The sequence below is a fragment of the Megascapheus bottae genome, chromosome 22, assembly GCF_031878675.1.
Source record: "Megascapheus bottae isolate mThoBot1 chromosome 22, mThoBot2.hap1, whole genome shotgun sequence".
Lineage (NCBI taxonomy): Eukaryota > Metazoa > Chordata > Mammalia > Rodentia > Geomyidae > Megascapheus > Megascapheus bottae.
Genome location: NC_143530.1, coordinates 26,865,798 through 26,891,182, shown reverse-complemented (window position 1 = coordinate 26,891,182; position 25,385 = coordinate 26,865,798). Strand labels below are relative to the sequence as shown.

Below are 25,385 nucleotides of genomic sequence, written 5' to 3'. Positions count from 1 at the left end.
AGATGGACACGTTTTCATGCCAGCTACTTGGTTTACTTTATTCTTTTATAATTTTGTATTACATCCTTGTAAGTTGCAAGCAATGAAGATATTAACATATATTGGGAATAGGAGCACATTTGACAACTTTAAACATTTATTCTTAATCATGTTAAATGCATTGTTACGCTTAGTGAAATTTATTGCATCCTCTGCAAAGCACAAACACTGGTTCACTCTCAGATTCAGTGTAGAGCTGGCTAAATTGTTAACCATCATGAGCTTTCCTTTTCATGTTTACTGTAATAGCTCCTCTTGTTGGGATTGTAATTGCAGGTGGTAATCAGAGAACTTAAGAAAGCATAGGAGAATTTTATGGCATTCCAGACCAAACACGGACCATCCAGAGGAAAGAAAAAAGAACTGGAAACCCAGTGTCCTACTGGAAAATTCCTGAAGAGAGACAATGGTAAGACCCTTTGTCAGCCAGGAGTTTTAGAGGCCCCTTCAGTTAACTGAAAAATAATTTTATCTGTAATCCTAGCTACATAGGAGGCAGAGATCTGAGGATAGCAATTCAAATCAGCTGAGGCCTAAGGGTTTATAAGACTCCACAGAAATTGAGGGACAGAGTGAACAATGCAGCAATGGTATTCACTAGACACTATGTTGAAAATGAAGTATATAACTTGCAGGTTAGGATGGGAGGGGAAAACTGGAGAGAGGGAGGGAATGGGTGACATTGTCCAAAAAGAAATGTACTCTACCTGATTTATGTAACTGCAACCACTCTGTATATCACCTTTATAATAATAATTTTTAAATATTTATCAAAAAGTTTATAAGACCCCATTTCAACCAACCAATGGCTAGTGTGGCAGCATGCACCTGGATAAAGCACAATGCCTTGAGCACAGGGTTGCACACCTATCATCCCCAACTGTCAAGCGAAGAACGAATAGGACCACAGCTCAGGCTGTCCCTAAGCATAAAGGCAGACTCTACCTCAAAAAGAACAAAAGAGGGGCCAGGAGTTTGGCCTAATGACAGAGTGCTTGCCTAGCATGCATGAAACACTGGGTTGATTCCTTGGTACCACATACAGAGAAAAAAATGAAAGTGGTGCTGTGGCTCAAGTGGTAAAACACTAGCCTTGAGAAAATCCAAGGACAGTGCTCAGGCCCTGAGCTCAAGCCCAGCAGTGGCAAAAAATAAATAAAATAACAAAGCAAAGAGGCCAGAGATGTGGCTCAAGTGGTAGGGCATCTGCCTTTCAAGTAGAGGGCCTTAGTGCAATCCTCAGTATTAAAATGCGGGGGGGAGGGGAAAGAAGTTTTGTTGCTCAATGTTTAGAATTAGCATAACATAAGCATCCTACATACATGGGCACACTTAAGTGTCATGATTGCTTCCAGTTATTACATTATAATTGTTTATTATCTTTAATTATCTTTTAATGTAAAGTAACCATTTTAACATTTATTGTAACATTGTTTTTTTAAGATATTTAACTAATAAACATTTAATCCTAAAAAAACAAAACATAAGCATCCTATAATCCACAGTTATTCACACTCTCACTGTTTCACCATACCTTCTCTCTTGCAAGCTCTCCTCCCTTTCTCTGAATCTTCTCCCACCTAGCTTCTCTAAATTAATTTTTTGAAACCAGAGCATCTGGTTTTGAGCAGTGGTTACTTTTGGCTTTCCTCCCATTGCTTTCTTTAATAAGTTTAATGACCTAAGAAATAGTTGGCTGGTTTCCATTTTCCACTTCCTCCAAGTCATGTGGTAGCACATCCTACACCCAATGTTTACAAGTATCAGAGAAGGCAACTCTAATTCTTTTTTGCTTTATCTGCATTAAGGGAGGCTTGGATTTCTCACACACTGGATAGAATGTGAAAGAGGTTAACTACCTTGATAAGAAATAATGAGCAAGTCAGGATGTCAGCAGGGCTGGCAGTCTGAAAAACTCATTCATCCCCTTTTTAAAACTGATTCATTATATATGTTTTGGTTTCTCCCATCAAGGAGACTGAAAGCTCTGAGCAGGGTGGACAACAGTGAGTAAGGTACCACCTTCAAGGGCTGTTATTCTGCAGACGGAATTAGGCATTCCAATCAATACAATGTGATGTCTCAAGGAAGGGACAAGGTGCTACAGGAGGTAAAGTGAGGGAAAGAGTATATTCCAGCAAGGGAGATTTGGTGGAGTTCCAGGCTGGTTTTAGGAATGGGTTTGAATTTGGTGGGGCTCTCAAGTGTAAGCACAAGCAGGTATTGAAGAGCCTGGGGCAGAACTCAGAAAGACCAGGATGCGGGTGAGGAAAAGAGACGACAGCTACATTTAAGAGAGGTTTCCTCCAGTCCCCGGACACCTATTTCCACCACTAGGATGCTAGCATTGTCCAGCAGAGATTTTCTCTCGCAACCAATTGTCTATAAGAAATTTTTGCTTAGTCAAAGCTGTGTCTTGGTATTTAAAAGGAAAGGGTTTTTGTTTTGTTTTGAATTTGTTATTTTTCTTGACTTAAACCTTAAAAGCACAAATGATGAGATTAGGGTTCACTCGGCAGCAGAGTGCTTCCTTGGTATGTATGAGTCCTGGGTTCTATCTCCAGCTCTACAAAATAAGTAAAAGTATTTTAAAAAATCATATTCTCATCAACCAGAGATAATATAGTATATGTACAGATCTTTCCTATTAATGCAAATTAATATTTGTATTTTGATTCTATTTTCATTTGTTTCTTTTTAAAAATGCAAATTCAGGCCAGGTGCTGGTGGCTCACTCTGTAATCCTAGTTACTCAGGAGGCTGAGATCTGAGACTCATATTATGTTGGATTCCTACAGACTATCCCAGTCCTTACTGGTAGATATTCAGGTTATTCTCATTTTTATATTTGTGTGTGTGTGTGTGTGTGTGTATGAGAGAGAGAGAGAGAGAGAGAGAGAGAGAGAGAGAGAGACAGACAGACAGACAGACAGACAGACAGACAGACAGACAGAGACAGACAGAAAGACAGAGATAGAAGGACAGAGGTAGAGACAGAGAGACAAAAAGACAGAGATAGAAACGAAAGAGAGACAGAGAGAGAAGAGACCTGAGGCGTGAACTCAGAGCCTAGGTGAGCTTTTCTTGCTCAAAGCTAGTGTTCTACCATTTGAACCACAACTCCACTTCCAGTTTTTGGTTTGTTTGATTTTTTTTCAGTCATGGGGCTTGAACTCTGGGCCTGGGCATTGTCCCTGAGCTCTACAGCTCAAGGCTACCACCCTACCTCTTGAGCCATAGTGCTCAAGGTTAATTGGAGATGAGTCTCATGGTTTTTAGTGCCTGGGATGGATTTGAACCATGATTCTCATATCTCAGCCTCCTGAGTAGCTAGGACTACAGTCATAAGCTACCGTGCCCAGCATCACTTCCAGGATTTTTGATGGTTAATTGGAGATGAGCAACTCACAGACTCTCCTGACCAGTCTGGCTTTGAACTGCAAGCCACCAGTGCCCAGCCATTTTTATACTCCTTTTAAAGAATATTATAGAAGAATACCCCTGTATATACTCTTGTGCATGTACTGAGGCATCTTTCTTTAGTACAAACCTATAGAAGTAGGTTACAAGGTAAAAGAATGCTTATCAACACTGAGACATGGTATCCGTTCATACAATTTAACATCAAGTCATTTAAACTTTTATCTCACATTAAGTACTTCTTACCCACCCTGTGGTGTCTCTACCCATCTATTCTCTACTTGGCCCCTGCTTTTGCAAAGTCTGAGGTCACATAAGTCATCATTCTCCTGTTGCAGTCTTTAAAATTATGGTTCACTTTTATGAAGATTCAATTTATTCCTAGAGCCAAAGGAATGAATCTATCATGAAGACAAGCAGGAGAACTTTCATAGAGGTGATACCTGACTGCTACATCTCAAAGCAGAACATTATTACCCAGAAGAGGATTGTGAATTAAGATCAGTTAATCTGGGCCGGGAGTTTGGCCTAGTGGTTAAAGTGCTTGCCTAGCACGCATGAAGACCCGGGTTCGATTCCTCTGTACCACATACATAGAAAATAAGCCAGAAGTGGTGCTGAGGCTCAAGTGGCAGAGCTCTAGCCTTGAGAAACTCCAAGGACAGTGCTCAGGCCCTGAGCTCAAGCCCAGGACTGGCAAAAAAAAAAAAAAAGATCAGTTAATCTGTTCATCTACAGTGGAAAATACGATTCTTCTCTGGGTACAATTCTTCATTGAAGTGGTCACCAGCATCTTTATTTCTGACATTTCTTGACATTTGTTAATCAAAATGACTCCTATCACCATTACAGAGAAAGAAAATTGTCTTTGTTACCAAAGAAAACTCAGACTTGGAGTAAATTCTCCCCATCTTCTGTAATACAATGTATTCGTGATCTTTTGGCTTCTAAATTCCTTTCAGCAATCCATCTTCATGACTACAGTACAATGACCCAACAATTGTTAAGTTCTTTCATCATAAACTTGCTGAATTATCAGCCTCAATCATCAGAATTGAAGATTGAAAAGTGTACCTGTGAGGAAGCCACTGCAATTTTACCATGGGACTCTAGAATCTTTCTTATTCCAGGTCCTCACATTTATTTGAAGGGAAATATAATCATGTCTTGAAAACTGCGTCAAATTATTACAAAGATCATGCTTTCAAAACAAAAATGAAATACAATCATAAAATCTTGGTTTCAAAGCATATCAGAGTACACTTGAATGTATGTAATTTTTCCTTCTAATAGATTAATATTTGCATTAGCACTTTCTCATTGTAAAATTTGATTTTCCTATAGACAGTAGGCATTCAATAAATGTCAGATGAACTAAATTCCATGCACTTAGGACAAATTCTCCCATATATCTTTATATAATACCCTCTAGTTGGAAAATGTTACTACTAATAATAGCCATTTCAGAGAGAAACATTCCCTTTATCTATGGAGAACACGAAAGTAATGTCAAAGTGAAGAGTTAGGTGGGTGAGATAAATCTCAAAGGAAAGAAAAAAAGAAGAGAAAGAAAAAGAAAGGAAGGGAAGAAGAGAAAGGAAGAAAAGACAAAGGAAGGAAGGAAAGAAGGGAGGGAGGGAGGGAGAGAGGGAGGGAGGAAAGGAAGGCAGGGAGGCAGGCAGGCAGGGAGGGAGGGAGGGAGGGAGGGAGGGAGGGAGGCATGTGATCATATTTGTGAGGCAGAAGTAGTTTCAAGAGTTTGAGGCATCCTACACTATATACCAAGACTTTCAAAAAAAAGCTAAAATAAGAAAGGAAAGAGAAATCTGATATATCGTATATACATTTATTTGTTTATTTGAAATAGCAAAGGGAAGGGGGAAAAACAAGATGAGGGGAGGGGGTTGGGGGAGAAAAATGAGGCCAAAAATATGAGAAGGGTTATCAATGTGTGTGAAATAATGCTCCTTCTATTTGGCAAATATAACTGTAACCCTTCTATTACAATAAAAAAATATATATGAAAAAAAAGAAAAGAAAGAGAAAGGAAACAAAGGCAGGAGGAATGAAGGTAGTAAAAAGGAGAAGAAGAAGAAGAAGAAGAAGAAGAAGAAGAAGAAGAAGAAGAAGAAGAAGAAGAAGAAGGAGGAGGAGGAGGAGGAGGAGGAGGAGGAGGAGGAGGAGGAGGAGAAGGAGGAGGAGGAGGGGGAGGAGGAGGAGGAGGGGGAGGAGGAGGAGGAGGAGGGGGGGAGGAGGAGGAGGAGGAGGAAGAAGAAGAAGAAGAAGGAAGAAGAAGAAAGAAGAAGAAGAAGGAGAAGAAGGAGGAGGAAGAGGAGGAGGAGGAGGAGGAGAAAGAAGAAGAAGAAGAAGAAGAAGAAGAAGAAGAAGAAGAAGAAGAAGAAGAAGAAGAAAGAAAGAAAGAAAGAAAGAAAGAAAGAAAGAAAGAAAGAAAGAAAGAGGAGGAGGAGAAGAAGAAAGGAAGGGAAGGGAGGGTCAGGGAGGAAGAGAGCAATCCTGACAAACCTCAACCAATACTACTAATTAGTTTTAAACAATTTGCCCAACTCTTAGGCTATAGTAATGATTTAGGAAGCAGAGGTACATCAGGAAAATTACTATTGAATGGCAAGGGTAAAGTGATGTGTATTTGAAATTCTGGCTTCCTGGAGTGAATAGTTAAAAGCTCCCTTACTGGAAAATAATATGTTGAATTGAAAAGCATTCAGATCATGGAAGATTTCTAACCCAATTAAATTTCCTCCTCCTAACCAGCCATTTACTTACACAGTAAGAAAGCTGTTAATACTTCATTTGATAAACATGTATAAATGGGAGAGGCAAAGGAAGCAAAATAAGCTATGTTCCAACTGTTGCCTCAATGTAAATAAAGATTCTGAAATATTAGTTTTATTCATGATTGCTCCTTTGGCCATTCCAATTGGCCTATGTTCGAGGTATTAAAATATACCAATAAACAGAATTAGTAACGAGGCAGGAAGGCTTTTCATGACAGGGAAATGTCTTCTCTGTTCTCTGGATCACAGCATGTAGGTTGGGCAAGAAAACAAGAAATTATCATTGAAGATACCTTATTTGGGGGGCCTGGAGTGTGGCCTAGTGGTAGAGCGCTTGCCTTGCATGCATGAAGCCCTGGGTTCATTTCCTCAGTACCATGTACACAGAAAAAGCTGACAGTGCCCAGGCCCTTAGTTCAAGCCCCAGGACTGGCAAAAAAAAATATTTTTTAAAGAGCAGTAGTCAAGCAGCCCTGATTTTTTTTCACTGTGAGGCACTTTGCTGCTTTCCTCATTCAAAACATCCTAACAAGCACTTATACATGACATTTTGCTGTTAAATATCTTCATTGGTCACTTCCTCCAAAGAGTCAACACAATACAACACCACCTGCTCAGTTTACTTTGTGATTAATTTACCTTACAAAAAGACTTCCAGACCCAAATTTCATAATGTTACTATTTAGTCAAGCAACTTTAAATGCAGGCACAGAATTCCTTTGAAAGCTAAGTTCTGGAAAAAAAAATTGTTTTTGTTTGTTTGGTTTTGGTGCTGCTCCTGGAGCTTGAACTCAGCTCCTGTGCACTGTGTCTGAGATTTTTTTTGCTCAAGGTTAGTACTCTACCACTTGAGCCACTGTTCTACTTCTGGCTTTTTAGGTGTTTAATTGGAGATAAAAGATTCACTGACCTCACTGCCTGGGATAACTTTGAACGATCATCCTTAGATTTCTTGAGTTGCTATGATTATAGGAATGAGCCACCAGAGGATAGGCAAAAAAAAATTATATGAGTATATTTGTATATATACATACATGTATATGTGTATATGTACATATATATGTACCTGTATGTATATATGCGTGTATATATACGTGTGTAAACACACACACACACATATATACATACAAAAAGACTCACACTGAGACAACTGATCACTCTAGTGTCAATAGTCATAATGAAAGCACCAGCGGAGTCTGAGGACCATATTTAATGGCATTAACCAAGCTCTTCCAAGTTGCTGTGTATATATTACTATGATGAACAGGAATGAGCAGGCACTAGACAGGGCCCAGGCAGGGGACAGTTTGGTTGCTCAAACTCTGCCCACAGCTCGGAAAATGCATTTCCACAAATGATCGGTTTGACCAATGAGACAGAGACACACATTGGACACAAAGGTGAAGAGCCTTGTGCACCTGATTCAGTGCAAGCTGCCCACTCTGAACTTGTCACAAGCCAATGGAGAGGAAGCCTGAAACCTATCCCCATTACCTTCCATTGGAACCCCAACAAGAAGGCATAAGATGGGTCGTATTGGCTCCCCACCTGTCGATATCCAAAAATACAGTGCAATGTAGGGGTAATCTGCAGGAATACAAAGATGGAAGCCTGACAGGAATGTTTACAAATGTTCCCATGTTTCATCAGAATGATGATAAGATTATGCATGGCATTATGTTCTCCACTGTGTGTTTTCAACATCTGGATGTAAAATAAGAATTATTTTGGTCACTTAATCATGATGTTCAATGTTGAATATGCTATTTATCTGTCTGGGAATACCACTTTGCTGGTGCCACTTGGGTTTGAAACTTTTCACTTCTGATAATTCTATGATTTTTTTCCATCTTTTCTCAAAACCACTTAGCACTTTCAATGTATATAAGTCCTGTAGTTATTAAAACTCATCCCTCATCACTTCTACACTGTTGGTAGGAGTGCAAACTCGTTCAACCACTATGGAAAGCAGTGTGGCAGTGCCTCAAAAGGCTAAACATAGAACTCCCCTATGACCCAGCAATTCCACTACTTGGCATTTACCCAACCATCCAGAAACAAGGGCATACCAAATCCACTAGCACAACAATGTTCATTGCAGCACTATTCACCATAGCAAAGATATGGAACCAACCTAGATATCCCTCAGTTGATGAGTGGATCAACAAGTTGTGGTATTTGTACACAATGGAATTCTATGCTGCTGTCAGAAAGAATGACATCACCCCATTTGTTAGGAAATGGAAAGACTTAGAAAAAATCATATTAAGTGAAGTAAGCCAGACTCAAGGGAACTTACGCTCAATGGTTTCCCTCATTTGTCATAATCAATAGAAACCTTGGGCTCTACTAGCAGAGATTTGCAATAGAGCAAAATCTTGATACATAAGGCCATATAGTTTGAAGCTAATTGAAAGGACCTCCAGGATATTGAAACAAAAGCCATATAACGAATGATTGTTGTCCTTAATGTACTATGTTATCTCTCATCTCCTTTGCTGTCCCTTGGGTATCTCATATTGTTACAGTATCTCACTTTGTTATCTGATATATTGAATTTATTTGTATTTGGATATTTGAAATTTGATAGGGAAGGGGGGAAAACCAAGACGGGTGGGGTGGGGGGGGAGGGTAATGGGAACCAAGACATGTGAAAGGGTATCAATGTATGTGAATTAATGTACCTTCTATCTGGCAAATATCATGTAACCCTTTTATTAATTACAATAAAAAATATTAAGAAAAAACTCATCCCTCCTCATAACAATTGTTTAAAGGGAGGGTAAAGAAGTATCTGAAATGGTACAAACCCTGCCTAGCAATTGCAAGGCCCTGAGTTCAAACCCCAGCTATGCTAAATAAATAGATAAATAATAATTTTTTTTCTATGTATGTGGTACCTAGGAATCGAACCCGGGTCTTCGTGCATGCTAGGCAAGCACTCTGTACCACTAGGCCAAACTCCCGGCCCCAATAATAAAATTTTTAAAAGCTAGAAGAAAGAAGAAAACAAGCAGGAAAGGGGAGAAAGGGAAGGGGAAGAAGGAAGGAGGGAAGGAAGGAAGGAAGGAAGGAAGGAAGGAAGGAAGGAAGGAAGGAAGGAAGGAAGGAAGGAAGGAAGGAAGGAAATATAGAACTTTCACCTAAGTCTACTCAGGTCTTCACTTCCTCAATACCAGTAGCCATTTGTACTTTGAATAAAGTGAGATCCATACAGTATTCCAATGGACAAAAGTATGAATTTCCTTTGTTTCATTCTATTTGATACACAGTGTAAAGCAATAGCTAATGAAGGTTTTCCAAATGATAGGCATGCAGGTTAGGAAGATGAATCCAGATCTTACATACAAATCCCATAAAAAGAACTTCTTATGATCACACAGTAGGTTTGCAGCATACAGCCCTTCTTAGGCCTGGGCACACCTGTTGCAAGGCATGTGCCATCAACATGGCTCAGGATACTAGCAAGTCACCTCTCTATACAAGCTGACTTGCTGCATCAGACTCTTCATGTTTTGGCCTTTCTCTATTCCATGTCCATCCTCCTTCCTCCATCTCTATTTGCATTGAAAATGAAAATTTTTAAGTACCCTGGTTTGATATCATGTTAAGCATGAGCCCTGGATAGACACAGATTCTTAAATGCCCATTGACATACTGCTTCCAGCTGCCCTGGGAGGGAAGGGGGGGACTCCACCACAATAAAACACAGTGTTTGCAGAGGATTTCAGCTGCCACCTGGAAGCTTGGGTGGACTCAATGAATGCTATTTAGCAAGGCTAGGCGTGAAGCAGTGACAAATGGTCTGTTGACTTTTTTTCTGGGTCTGTGGTTTCAGGATGGGTTGGTTTCCGTCTTGCTGACTCTTTCTTCAGTGTTACTTATGAAGCTTTTCCACATTTGAAGCCTGATCCTGCCTCTCTTACAGGATTCTGGCAGCAAGCTTTGGACTGTCCACAGAAACCATTTATTGGCAAGATGGTTTACACATGGGACTATGGGAAAATATGGATTTTAGACTCTGTGCTCTGGAATTTATATATATCTATTTAAAGAAGTCTTTCTTCAGCTAACTTGAACCATTTTCTCGTTTTTTACAGTGTTATCACTGTAGTCACATGAACTGAATAAAACTCTTTTTCCTTTTTGAATCTCTGGCCATGCCTAGTAAAATTGTACTTGTTTGAATATGATTAGCTTTATCCCCATACCTCAGAACCAAACATCTGCTTGGCTCCTTGCTTGTACTTTGCCTTAGATCCAGCCCCTAAGGCTACATATAATCCCTGGGGCACCTTCCCTGGCTATGGCTGAGACTCAAAAGTCTCAGCTTCCTGCTTTTCATGGCCCTTATTTTGAACAGCCTTCCCCCTTCCCCCTTCTTGGTTCTAGAACATTTCCAATTATTCCCACCTCCGAGTTCTGAGGCCAGATAATTGGCCAATGAATTAAGTTGTTCCCAGATCTCAAGTGGACAATTTTTCATCTACTCCTGATGACAAATCTTGGCATCTTATTCAAAGAAAAGGAAGTCAGTTTTACTGCAGGTTTGTTTAAAGAATTCCAAAAGGCTTCAGCTCCTAGGAAGATTTCAAATTCTGATTCTAAAGAGACCAGAATACATTTCTTCTTCAGAAAGATGGAAGGCCCTTTCTGTCCACTTCTTCATATGGTGTCTAATTCAGGATTCAAGGTCAGGCAGCCATTTGAAGTAGAAAAAAACGTTTCTACAATCCAAGTTTAAGGATAATCTATGGGCAACATAAAACTTTCATCAGTTTGACATCAGCCCTCCACTTTAGTACAAATCTAACTATACTCGGTCTTCAGCCTTGTCTCAGTGGTGAGTGGCGTTTCCTAAGCCTAGGACCAGCACATGTACACACACACACACACACACACACACACACACACACACACACACACACACAATCCTCATCTTCCCTCCAACTTCCCAGTTTCTGTCTCAGGAGTTTATGAATACCTCCCATGGGCCTCCTCAATCCAGTTTGTTAGTCAGGCTCTCAGGTAATTGATGTTGTTTAGGGGGTTAGGGTTCCTTTCTCTGCTGATTAACAAATTAGAAGGCAGGGAAGTGTTTAAAACAGACAGAGAATGTTTATTTAAAACTGGAAGGAAAACTTAAAACATTCTCCATAGAGAAGGGTCCCAGAACTGGAAGTCCAGTGGCATTTCATAGAAGGGAAGTTTATCATGCAGAGGATTCTCCCCTGGGCTTGGCCCTCATTGTTTGATGGCTTTATGAATGTAACAAGGCATTATGGGAAGAAGCTTTTCAGTGGGTACCAAGGGCATTGTGGGAAGAAGAAGCACTACAATAGGCTAAAATATCTGTCCTGTGTTATACCCACCATTAAAAAAAAATCCCTTTCAACTCAAGAAACTAATCCCCCCAAACCCAATAAACCATTCACTAAATGGGCAAGGGAACTAAAGAGAGACTTATCAGAAGAAGAGATTAAAATGGCAGAAAAGCAAATGAGAAAATGCTCATCATCTATGGTCATAAAGGAAATGCAAATAAAAACAACCCTAAAATACCACCTTACCCCAACAAGAATGGCCAAGATTTTGAGCTCAGATAATGACAGTTGCTGGTGGGGTTGGGGAGAAAAAGGAACCCTACTGCACTGCTGGTGGGAATGTAAACTAGCCACTCTGGAAAGCAGTGTGGAGGTTTCTTAAAGAACTGAAAATAGACCTTCCCTACAATCCTGCCATACCACTTCTGGGCATCTACCCTGAACATCATGACCCAAGATATGATAAGGACACCTGCTCAGCTATGTTCATCTCTGCACTATTCACAGTAGCCAGGTGATGGAAACAAATGATGCCCTACTGCAGATGAATGGATACAGAAAATGTGGTATATATAAACAATGGAATTCTACATAGCCAACAGACAAGATAAAATCATGGCATTCACAGGGAAATGGATGAATCTAGAGCGAATCATGTTGAGTGAGACAAGTCAAGACCTAAGGAACAAAAGGCGCATGGTATCCTTAATATGTGGCTATTAACTCCAAAGAGTACAAGAGCGAGGACTCAATAACTGCATACCCAAAGCTATGAACATGGTCATGGAAATATAAACATAACTATATAGACATAAAAACCTATGACTCTATAGACATAATGTTTTATTTCTTAAATTAATATGTTTCTATGACATACAAACCCTTAGCCTAATTTTGATTAAGTTCTAAATACTAAGTCCCAGTGATTGTAAATAGAGATTCCCTCCTTGAACACTTGTTTGTTAAACTTGTCATTTAAAATATGATGTAAAAATCAACATTAATAAATTCTTTTTTAAAAATACTTTTCTACCTATCCAAGGAAGCCTAACTTTCCTCAAAATGACAACATAGAATGAGCAAAATTATAACATAAGGGTGAGAAAATCCTCAAATGCTCACCTCTGGAGCAACTTGATCTCCACACTTGGAATTTTCCTCCCAGACTCTCCCAGATCAAAGGTCCTAAAGAAGACTCACAGCCTGTGTGCACACCCATGCACATACTCCAGAATCAATATGTCTCCCTGGAAATATAAAGCAACATTGTTTCCAGACCCTATTATCTCCCCAGACCCCCTAACCCATCTCAAGTCTAGCTAGGCTGGGCTTACCCCCAGGTTATTCATTGTTTCAGCGGAAAAAATATTTGTCACGCTTAAACATGGATCTGAGAACTCTCCTCCCATGTCCAAATGCCAAGGACCTATCCCTCAAGTAATTAGAAATCTGTCATAAAAATAATAATAGTGATGGTCCAATCACTTTTTGTTTGTGTTTGTGATGCTGGGAAGGAAACCCTAGGTTTCATACATACTAGTCAAATGCTGTGCCACTGAGCTGCATCCCTTGAGTCTGTAGCTGTCTTTGGACTCTTTGAATTAAAGGATAGAGACCATACTACAAGAAATGAGAAATATACCAAAATCTTTGAGTAAGTTCATTTGATGATATGTCTTAATCACTGGTTGCCTGTAACCTGGGAAAGGTACGATTGGTTTGGCACTGCACAACTGGTCTATGGCTAAAAGCATTGCTTGAAAGTAAAGTGGACAATTGACCATGGGGACTAAATTCACCATGTTTTAAGGTTCCGTAGAAGGAAGCTATGTGTCTCAAAGACTAGTGCTGGCATCAAGTAAATGTCTTCTTACTCGGCTAGCTCATCTTCAAGCATTGCTTATAAGCTAAATTGGACTCAACTACAGAAAAGGAAGAACAAGGGAAAGCATGGATTGTATCTCCTGTAGATACTTCCCTGTCATTGGCCATTGATAGACCGGCCAGATGTGTTTACAGCATGCCTGTGTCAGCTCTAGGATAGAAAAGAGTTGGTTGTTTTGTTTTTTTAAAGCTCTAACTACTAAGAGTTTAAAGTCCAGACAGGGCTGTAAAACCCAGTAAAATACTAGGAGAGTGCCTAATAAGCAACATGACTGGCAGGACTTAGCCACATAGATAGTGCTGAATAACAATAATAACAACAACAACAAATCAATAGAGACCAACTGAACGACCTCAGAGCAGACTTGTGGAGGGAAAGATCTACATAGAGGGAGAAAATAGGCCTTGTGTACATTGTATTGCAATTATCATTGGAGATAGAACCACAAAACCCCATGCCAGTCATGCGGAGCTTTGAGTGCCATGCTAAAAGTTTTGTGAGCATCCTGAAAACAGTGAACTGCCACTATTTTTTTGCCAGTCCTGGGGGTTGAACTCAGGTCCTTGGGCTTTCCTCCACTTGAGACACAGCACCACTTCCCGCTTTTCTATGTAGTGGTACCAAGGAATTGAACCTGGGTCTTCATGTATTCTACCACTAGGCCAAATTCTCAGCCACTGCCACTTATTTTTAAGGACAATAACATTTCAAAAGAAGACCTCTGCTGCATTATAGAAGGATCTGAATGGAGAAGAGCTACAGGGGAGGAGACCAGGAAAATGACACTAGAAAGCATCCAATGAATTAAGAACCTCCTCCACCCTTTGCTATTCTTTCTTTAGATCCCTTCCTTCTGTGACTAAAAGTATTTCCTGAAACTACACAGCATCAATGGAACTGCCACCCATCCTGACAAAGGCTTTCATACAGTTGAGATCAGACCTCTCCAGTCACCACCCATTCTGATTATCTTCCTCTGTATATGCTATGTCATTCTCCCTAACAATTTTTCACTCCTAATTGGTAAACCAGCCAAAAATGGTTAAATGTGATTCTTTGGAGTGATAAAATCATCGATAATGATACATTTTTCATCACTGTGTTTATCTCCCATTTGGGTATATAGCAGTATTGCTTTGGTCATTTTGTGGTGCTCAATGTCAAGTATACTATTTAATGTAGGAATAATACCACCTTGCTTGTATTGCCTATGTTTGGAAGGTTACACTTCTGATAATACATTCTATGCCTATATTTATCTTTTACAAAGCCACTTAACACTTTTGGCTTACATAAATCTTGTAGTTAACTAAAGCCTCCAGGTCTTTTTCACATGAGTGTTCACATAAATCATGACTCTCCCATCCCATTTTCATCTTTCTGAGTAGTTAAAGATATAAATCCTCCTTACAGTATTAAAGGATGCTAGTATATTAAATTACCTAAGTAGCCAGCAGGGCTTTGACAGGGAACTCTGCTAATCCATCCCATGAGAATTCCAGGGTCAAATGCCTCTGGCTCCATCCATTTCTTATCTTTGCACCATGAAACCTTAAAGTATGCCTTAGTTTATTAACTTCTATAAAAACAATAATTTTAAAAATCATCAGAGTGCTGGTGGCACACATCTGTAATCCTACCTACTTATGAGGCTGAGATCTGGGGATCACAGTTCAAAGCTACCCCAAGCAGAAGAGTCCATGATATCCCTGTCTCAAATTAACCACCAAAAAGCCAGAAGTAAAGCTGTGGCTCAAATTGTTGAGAGCTACCCTTGAGCACAAAATATTCAGGAATAGCACCCAGGCCCTGAGTTCAAGCTCCAGGATACACACACTCACACACACACACACACACACACACACACACACACACACACACACACACACTTGGGCACTTGTGGCTCTCATCTGTAATCCTAGCTATTCAGGTGGCTGAGATATGAAGATCAAGATTCAAAGCTAACCCTGGCAGAAAAGGCCTCAAGATTGCATCTCTAATTACACAGCATAGTAGCTCCAGGAGTAGGGTGGCAGTCTTGAGCTGAAGAGCTCAGGGGGAGCCCCCAGGCCTAGAGTTCAAGTCCCATGACTGACAAAAGGAAACAAAATTAGAAGTACACAGCATAATACCATACTAGACAACTGTGAGCAAGAAAGCAGGGAGGAAGAGAATGTAGGACCTACATTGAAGCCTGATATCCATTCAGAAAGAGAGAAAAAAAGGAAAGGAAAGGAAGGCAGAGGGAAGAGAGGGAGGGAGGGAGGGAGGAAGAAAGGAAGGAAGGAAGAAGGGAGGAAGGAAGAAGGGAGAGAAGGAAGAAATAAGGGAAGAGAAGGGAAAGGAGGAAGGGGAGAGAAAGAAATGAAGAAAGAAGAAAGAAGGAGGGAGGGAAGAAAAAGAAAAGAGAAAACAATATATGTAAAGGCTCATTTAAAATAGTAACATTTTCAGTATCCCTTATATTTTAAGTACAAGAGATAATTTAAAAATGAGGAAAATATTATATACAAAAGAGTAAGGAAGAATGAAAAGGAAAGATGGTAAAGGAAAAGGAAAGAAAGTAAGAAATGGATCTAAACCACTGGCAGGAACAGGAAGGCTGGCAGTATAATTTGGTTGAATGGGGGTGGTAAGGGTGACAGATGGAGAGGATGTGTCACCATGGTGAGTACCTCCAGCCCTGTAGAGTGATGGAGAAGAGGATGGGATGAGGGAATGTTGCCTTGAACCCTCAGGAAAGCCATTAAGCATATCCCTCCTCCCCTTTGACCACAGGCCTTGGGCATCAGAGGGAGTCAGTCCCCTGTTGTAAACTGGACTGCGTGGCCCAAAGCCAAGAAGTGTTGATACTAGCCTCTACTAAAGCATTCATCCTGGCATTTCCTCCCAGATGTGAGTACAGATTTTCCATACACACAGGTGTCTCCCAGGTGACTCAGTATGTTCTCCTTCCTTCTTCTCCCCCAGGGCCTGAGCAGTAGTCAGCCTAACCAGGAGCCAGCAGTGCGCTGCAAGCTTCAAGTACCATGTCAACCTCTTTCCACTAAAACCTGTCAGGTAGGTGGACAGGGACAGTTCAGGACTTTCCTGGTCACACTGGAAGTCCTAACTTCAAGGTAAAAGCAAAGGTAACCTCTTCTCACACAGCATGTCCAACCAATCCAATGGAATTTGAATTACATTTTCTTTTTAAATTGGAACCATAAATACATGTGACTTAGGGCTGGGAGTGTGGCCTAGTAGTAGAATGCTTGCCTATCATGCACAAAGCCCTGGGTTTGATTCCTCAGTACCACATACACAGAAAAGGCCAGCAGTGGTGCTGTGGCTCAAGTGGTAGAGAACTAGCCTAAAGAAACCTCAAGGACAGTGCCTAGGCCCTGAGCTCAAGCTCCAGAACTCATACACACACAAAAAAGATAATAATGAATTTTTAAGTGTTAGGTGCTGGTGACACAAACCTGTAATTCTTGCTACTCAAAAGGCTGAGATCTGAGGATTATGATTTGAAGCCATGCCAAGCAGAAAAGTTTGAGACTGCTAACCAACAAAAAAGCTAGAACTGGAGGTGTGGCTCAAGTAGTAGTTTTGTCATTAAGGTTAGCACTCTAACAGATATACCTAGGTCCTGAGTTCAAATCTTAATATCTCACACACACATACACACACACACACACACACACACACACACACATTTGTAGTATTAAAACAAGAAAATAAATGCAGATGACACCATGCAATGAACAAATGAATAACCTAACTCGGGCAAACAGAGCAAGAAGATTTTACAAGTTGTTGTTGTTGTTGTTGTTTTTAACTCCTTTCTTCAAATCTCTAAACTTCTGGCTCCTTCTTGATGTTTTGGGTTGAACAGTAAAATCAGCTGTATTCTGGTCCCTGATAGTGCATTTCAAGTGTTTAGAAGTTTGGTAGAGTAAGTCAGAAATTAATTTTACATCTGCCTCCAGCTCAGTCCTACCAAGGAATCATATTTGGAAAGAGAGTAATTCCCTTTGTATTTTACTAACCTTCCTCTCACTGTAGTTCCCAGCCCCTATGGGCTGCGGGGAAAGGAAAGTGGAAGGGTTAAGGCCTTGCGCGGTTGAAGTTCTGTCAGTTGGCTGCTCTCTCAGGTGAATCCCCATGTGGGTTCTTCAGGAAACCTATGGTGCCCTGTGATTGCACATCCTTGCATTGTTGTCTGATGATTCCTGTGTTTTTACTGTCACTGCCCACTCCCAGGCTCCCGCCCATTTATGGCTATCACAGCTTGGATTTCAGGGAAGGGGACTCCCATCCTCTCCTTGCTGGGATGGGCTGTAGCAGCAAGCCTGTCATTCTGAATTCTCAAGATGAAAAGAAGGGGTGAGTTTTTATGATCACACAAGCTCCTGAACACTAGATGTAAAAGACGCAGAATTGCCTCCCAGGCATATCTTTTTTTCATATATTTTTATTGTAATTAATAGAAGGGTTACATTATATTCATCAGATGGAAGGCACATTACTTCACAAATATTGATACCCTTTCTCATGTCCAGTTTTCCATTTCCCTCCCCCCTTTCCCCTCACAACTTGATTTCCCCCTTCCCTCTCCTATTTCAAAAGACCAATTAAGCATATATAAAATATATCAGATAACAAGGTGAAATAGTGTAACAATATGAGATAACCAAGGGACAGCAAAAGAGATGAGAGACAACATAGTACATCAAGGACAACAATCACTCATTATATGCCTTTTGTTTCTATATCCTGGAGGTCCTTTCATTTAGCGTCATACTATATGGCCTTATGTATCTAGGTTTTGTTCTATTGTAAATCTCTGCAAGGAGAGCCCAAGGTTTCTACTGGCTATGACAAATGAGGGAAACCATTGAGCCTATGTTTCTTTGAGTCTGGATTACTTCACTTAATATGATTTTTTCTAAGTCTTTCCATTTCCTTACAAATGGGGCAATGTCATTCTTTCTGACAGCAGCATAGAATTCCATTGTGTATAAATACCACATCTTATTGATCCACTCATCAACTGAGGGGCATCTGGGTAGGTTCCATATCTTTGCTATGGTAAATAGTGCTGCAATGAACATCATTGTGCTAATGGATTTAGTATGTCCTTGTTTCTGGACAATTGGGTAAATGCCAAGTAGTGGAATTGCTGGGTCATAGGGGAGTTCTATGTTTAGTCTTTTGAGGAACTGCCATACTGCTTTTCATAGTGGTTGAACGAGTTTGCACTCCCACCAACAGTGTAGTAGTGATCCCTCCTGGCCACATCCCCTTCAGAATCTGTTATTAGATTTCTTGATCCTGGCCATTCTAATTGGAGTGAGGTGGAATCTTAGAGTTGTTTTGATTTGCATTTCTTTTATGACCAGAGATGTTGAGCATTTCTTCATGTGTCTATAGGCCATTTTTGTTTCTTCTTCAGAGAAGACTCTCTTTAAGTCTTTGGCCCATCTTTTAATGGGATGGTTGTTTCTTTGGAGATTAGTTTTGGAGTGATTCAATTTTTTGAGCTGTTGATATATTTTAGATATGAGGCTTTTGTCTGTTGTATGGTTAGTGAAGATCTTCTCCCACTCTGCAGGTTTTCTAGTTAATTTGCTAGCTATGTCTTTTGTCATACAGAAACTCTGCAGTTTAATGCAGTCCCACTTATCCAGCCTTTCTCTGATTTGTTGTGTTTCTTGGTCCTTATTAAGAAAGTTTCGACCTGTGCCAAGGAGACCTAGAGTATCTCCAATTCCTTCTTGTAAAGTTTTCTGTGCATCTGCTTTTACTTCGAGGTCTTTGATCCATTTGGAGTTAATCCTAGTGCAGGGTGACAAAAAAGAGTTCGAATCCCAGGCATGCAGTGTGTTAGTGTCAGCAGCCTTAGCAAGTAGCCAGCAAAGAAGGAGGGCTGCTATCTCCCCATCCATAGAGAAGGCTTGGTTTTTGCTCTAAAGGCATTGTTCTTTGACTTACAATAAGTTTTTCTCCACAAACCCATAGTAGGTTGAAAATGCACCTAATGCAGCTACCTAAGCATATCCTAGCTTAGCAACCTAGCACCCTGCAGAGTCAGTGGACTGCCCCAGGATCACAGGGCTGACAGAGCTGCAGCTTGCAGTCAGTACCCAGCATGACTGCAGCATTGGCCTACATAGCTCTAGTAGGGATAACGGGTAGTTTCTACTGAATCACTTTCACTAGATTGTGAAGTCAAGCAAATCAAGTAGAACCTCCCAAAGTTTTAGCCAGTCTGTAGGAGGCCATCATTGTTCATGAAGGGCCAGTAGGGAAGCGTAGAACACAACACACTCCCCCTCCAGATCCTTCATGTGCTTTCTTGCAGTCATGTGAAATCTGTGGACCCCTTCCGAGAATAAGGTTTTAAGTTTACAAAACAGAATATACAGGATTTCAAGAGACATGATGCTATTGACATACAAGTGTCAAAGTCATTTTGATTTGGACTGTATGCTGAGTGCTGGAGGCTCATTTTCCTGTAATCCCAGTAAACCAGGAAGCAGAGATCAAGAAGATGATAGTTTTAAGCCAGCCTGGGCAGAAAAAAAAAAAAAACCTAGTAGCAAAGCCATGCAGAACGCATCATTCAAGTGGTAGAACACCAGCTGGCAAGCAAACTGAGCAAGCCTCCTGAATTCATATCCTGGTGCCAGGGGGAAAAAAACTGGACTCCAATAATTTAAAAAAAAAAATGGACTCTAGGGCTGGGAGTTTGGCCTAGTGGTAGAGTGCTTGCCTAGCATGCACAAAGATCCGGGTTCAATTCCTCGGTACCACATACATAGAAAAAGCCAGAAGTGGTGCTGAGGCTCAAGTGGTAGAGCTCTAGCCTTGGAAAAAAACCCATGGACAATGCTCAAGCCTTGAGTCCAAGCCTAGGACTGTCAAAAAAAAGAAAAAACTACTTTCCTGAAGTGTAACTGGCATATAAAAATGTCTGTAGTTAATATCAACAACTTAACGAGTATGGAGATAAGTATGTATGTGTGGAATGGCTTCACCTGACCCATACCACCTTCAGAAGCTTCCTTCTGACTCATGCATTTGTTCTTTTTTTTCACATCTTATGAGAACACTGGACAGAAGATCTCTAAGACTTCCTCATGACACATCATTAAGCTGGGTTTTCTTGTATCTCTTTGACCTTTGGACCCCACCCAAGTGCCCTAGCTCCTGCTTCCACCCTCTACTCTCTGCCTCTTGTGTTTAATTGTCTTAATTCTTGAAATAAGTGGCATTGTATTTGTCCTTCTGTGTCTAGTTTATTTCCTTTAAATACTGTTTTATCAACACAGATGTACGAAGCTGTAGCCCACAACTGTATGTGGTGTGAAAACACCTGTAGTTTCTAGTGGCAATAAAGTTACAATTGTGGCTGATAGGGCCACAGTAATGGAAGGAAATGCAAGTTTTCAGCTAGAGGAACAAGAATGGATTATTTCCCCATCTTGTTCAATGGATCCCCCTGAATTCTACTCACAAGCCCCTGAGGATTAATAAAAATGCCTTGCCCTAAAACCAAGGCTACCTGCTCAAGCTCTCCTCCCACATCCTTTCTGCTCTGCTTATATATAGGTCAGCGTGGGTGGAGGGGAGATGGTTGTAGGGCCGGTTTGGCTGGAGAGGTTTGCAGGGTCACCTAGCAACTTCTTCAGGAATGGAAAGAAGTTAAAAGCCAAAATCTTGAATGGGACACTGAGTTGACAGGAGGGAGAACCTTCTAAATGACCATTTGCTATAAGTTCTATGCTCTCTGTGACAATATTCCAGAACTGTTATCAGTGTTTACCTCTGAGGAGATTGGAAAGAGGAAAGGGAAATAATTTGCCATGTTAAACTCTTTTCATAAAAAATTAATAAACATGTATCCTGTTTAAAAGATGAAAAATGACTATGAAAGTTTTACTCTAAAAGTTTTAGAGGAAACTAAAGTGTGACTTTAACTCATAGGAGGCAAACATAGGCTCTCTAAGCATAAGGGAACTGAAGAAATGACAGAAGAATTTGACAGATTGGGTTACATGAGAAAAATATGTCAAAACACAGTAATGTCTTAGACAAAACTAAAAGAGAAAAATAACAAACTGGAAGAAATTTTTGCAAGAAAAAGTGCAGATAAAGAGCTAAGGAGCTCTGTGCCAGTGATCCTATTCAGGAGCCTGAGATCTGAGGATCACAGTTCAAAGCCAGCTCAGGCAGAAAAGTTCATGAGAATATTAACTCCAATTAAACACTAAAAAAAAAAACTGGAAGTAGAGATATGATTTAAGTGGTAGAATGCTAGCTTTGTACACAAAATCTCAGAGATAGTGCCAAGGCCCTGAGGTCAAGCCTTAGGACTGATACACATGCACACATGCACATGCACACACACACACACACACACACACACACACACTTTTAAAAGAAAGTTAAATAATTTACTTGTGGAGTTCCAGTTAGTGTATACAAGGTGCTTGGTCTGATCTCTAGCACTTCAAAAAATTTTGAAAAGCATCATTGTATGGCACATGCTAACAAATTTTAAATGAACTTAAATCTATAGACAAGTGATCCAATGATGTGTGCAATAATTCACAAAAGAATCCACTGCACTAAGCAAATATAAGAAAAGAAGCGGGGCCGGGAGTTTGGCCTAGTGGTTAAAGTGCCTACCTAGCATGCATGAAGACCCGTGTTCGATTCCTTGGTAACCACATACATAGAAAAAAGCCGGAAGTGGTGCTGTGGCTCAAATGGTAGAGCTCTAGCCTTGAGAAAGTCCAAGGACAGTGCTCAGGCCCTGAGCTCAAGCCCAGGACTGGCAAAAAAAAAAAAAAAAGAAAAGAAGCTCAACTTCATTATAAACATGGAAATGCAAATCAATCCGCACTGCACTCTCATGAAACACTTCACCTCCCCTAAGTGTAGGAAAAACTCCTATCACACTAGAAAGACTTTAAAGTTCTGATAGAACTGAGTTTTGGTAAGGATGGTGGGAAATCAAAGATTTATATGCACTAGTAGTAAAAATGTAAATTGTTTCAAATCATGTTGGAGAACAATTGGATATTATCCAATAAAGTTAAAACTGGGTCCAATTTCGGACCCAACCGTTCTTAAGAAACACTTGTTCATGTGTACAGGGAGACAAATAAGGATATTTACTAGTGTTGTGTTGTGGTAAATCTAAAATGTTTCTGTAGAAGTATGAACTGCACGACACTCATGCAATGGGGCTAACATACATAAGTTAAAGGCCAAGATTTACATGTAGCAATAAAGAGGAATTGAAAAAAATTGAGTTTAAAAATGGTGCATAAATCAAAACGACATTGAGATTCCCACCTTACTCTAGTTAGGATGGCCATTATGAAGAAATCTAATAACAAACAACCAGGCACCAGTGGTTCACATCTGTAATCCCAGCTACCCAGGAGACTGAGATCTGAGGATCAAGATTCAAAGCTAGCCCAGGCACAAAAGATGGTGAGACTCTTATCTCAAATTAACCATCAGAAAACTGGAAGTGATGCCCCAAGACTGACAAAAAAAGAAAGAAAAAAAAAAAGAAATCTAGTAACAATACATGCTGGTGGGGTTGCATCCAAAGAGGAATGCTACTACACTGCTGGTAGGAATGTAAATTTGTCCACCCACTCTGGAAAGCACTATGGAGGTTCCTCAAAACACTAAACATAGAACTCGCCTATGATCCAGCAATCCTATTTGCTGAGCGTTTACCCAAATGACTACACACAAAGCCATACTAAAGCTACCACCACAACCATGCTCATTATGTACTGCAGCATTATTTACCATTGCTAAGATATGGAACCAACCCAGAAGCCCCTCTGTTGATGGACAAATCAAGGTGAATGGATCAATGAAGTTCCAATCTTCCATCAGAAAGAATTGACATTGCCCCATTCCTTAGGAAGTAGAAAGACTTGGAATAAAAATTTATTAGTGAAGTAATCCAGACCCAAAGAAATGTAGGTGGCATGATTTTTCTCATTTGTAAGAACTAGAATATGTCCAAGATGTCTTTTTTTATTTTATTTTTTTATTATTAAGGTTATGTATAGAGGGGTAACAGTTACAGTTAGTAGGTACATTACTTATCACACATTGATACCCCTTCTCATGTTTTTGTCCCCATTTCCCTCCCCCACCCCCTCCCAATCATCTTGTTTTCCCCCTTTCCCTTTCCTATTTCAAATAAACAAACATATATACAGTACACCAGGTAACAAAGTCAGATACAGTAACAATAAGAGATTAACAACAAAGGGCAACAAAGGAGAAGAGAAATAACATAGTACTCAAGATAAAGCTCTATGTCCAAGATATTCTTAACAGAGGATCCTGCTAACGCTTAATGCTTAGTGTGTGCTCCAACATATAAAAATAAGAGGTTCTTACTATGTCCTGGAAATACTTTTTCCCTTTCTTTTTCATTTCTCCTAGTTTTCTGTACCTTGTGGCTTTTTTTTTTTGTTGGTCAGGGTAATGCATAGAGGAGTTACAGTTACATTCACCAGGTAGTAGGTGCACTACTTCTAACACATTGATACCCCTTCTCATGGTTGTACCTTGTGTCTTGTATATAAGATTATTCAACATGTGTAAGGGGAAGGGAATCACAGAGTCAAGTGTGTATCAACATTGAATTGGTTTATCCTTTGTTTTGCAGTTTCTATGTTGAACATGAACCTTACAGCTTGGGAGGAGGGGTTAGGGGGAAGTAAGTGGGAGAAAATGAGGGATGGGACAACAATGAACAAAAATAAATGTTTTCCTTCCCTTAACTCTGTAACTGTAAACCCCCTGCTCATCATCTTTCCAATAAAAATAAAAATTGGGGGCCAGGAGTTTGGCCTAGTGGTTAAAGTGCTTGCCTAGCATGCATGAAGACCCGGGTTCGATTCCTTGGTACCACATACATAGAAAAAAGCCAGAAGTGGTGCTGAGGCTCAAGTGGTAGAGCTCTAGCCTTGAGAAAGTCCGAGGACAGTGCTCAGGCCCTGAGCTCAAGCCCAGGACTGGCAAAAAATGAAATAAAAAATTAAAAAATTAAAATTAAAACAAAATAAAAATGGTGCATAGTTGTAACATTATAACATACTATATAAAAGTTAGACTCTTTTAAGAGGTAGAGCCTAGTAAAAGGAAGTTAGGTTATTTAAGTCAATTCTTATTTTATCACAGCAGTGAAGTTGATTAACATGATATCTGTGTTGTAAAATATGAATACACGAACTGTATAGCACCCAATTACTAATAAAAAGGAAGGAAATAGAATTACTTACTTGTGTGTGTATGTGTGTATGTCAGTACTGAGTTTTGAATTCAGAACCTCATCTTCTTAGCTTGAGCCACACCTTCATCTTGGGCATTTTTTTCTCTGGTTAATTGGAGCCTCTCAAATTTGCCTATCAAGTCTGACTTCAAACTGCAAACTCTTTAGATCTCAGCCTTCTGAGTCATTAAGATTATAAATATAAGCTACAGGCACCTGGGAATTAGTTGCTTTTTTATACTTTTAAAACTCTTTATCAAAGATCTCTGTCCTTGAGAAAGCCCAAGGACAGTGCTCAGGCCTTGAGCTCAAGCCCAGGACTGGCAAAAAACAAACAAACAAAAACTCTTTATGAGAATACATGCCCATTGTTAAGTATATTTTTCCAGTTATCTACCATCTATAGATATGCAATGTATTCTAGCTTCACCAAGCTGGTAACTTTTCCCCTATACTCTTTTCCAGCTAACAGCCTCCATGTATCATAAAACAACATAAAATCTATGTTAAGCCACATGCTAGACCAGTGGTTCTCAATTGGGCAATTGTCACTGCCAAGGAATATTTAGCAAAGTCTGGAGACATTTTTGGTCATGGAGCATGGTGCATACCTGTACTCC

General features: G+C 40.1%; 1 protein-coding gene across 1 annotated transcript in view; it reads left to right on the top strand.

Moving 5' to 3' along the window:
• The window catches only part of Cdyl (chromodomain Y like), a 211,830-nt gene that overhangs the window by 12,648 nt on the left and 173,797 nt on the right, over positions 1–25,385 (top strand). Inside the window, exons 2-3 of the mRNA XM_090356391.1 lie at positions 316–448; positions 16,434–16,523. Of these exons, the coding sequence (XP_090212517.1) occupies positions 446–448; positions 16,434–16,523 (93 nt within the window). The 5' untranslated portion in view covers positions 316–445. The remainder of the gene's footprint in view (positions 1–315; positions 449–16,433; positions 16,524–25,385) is intronic.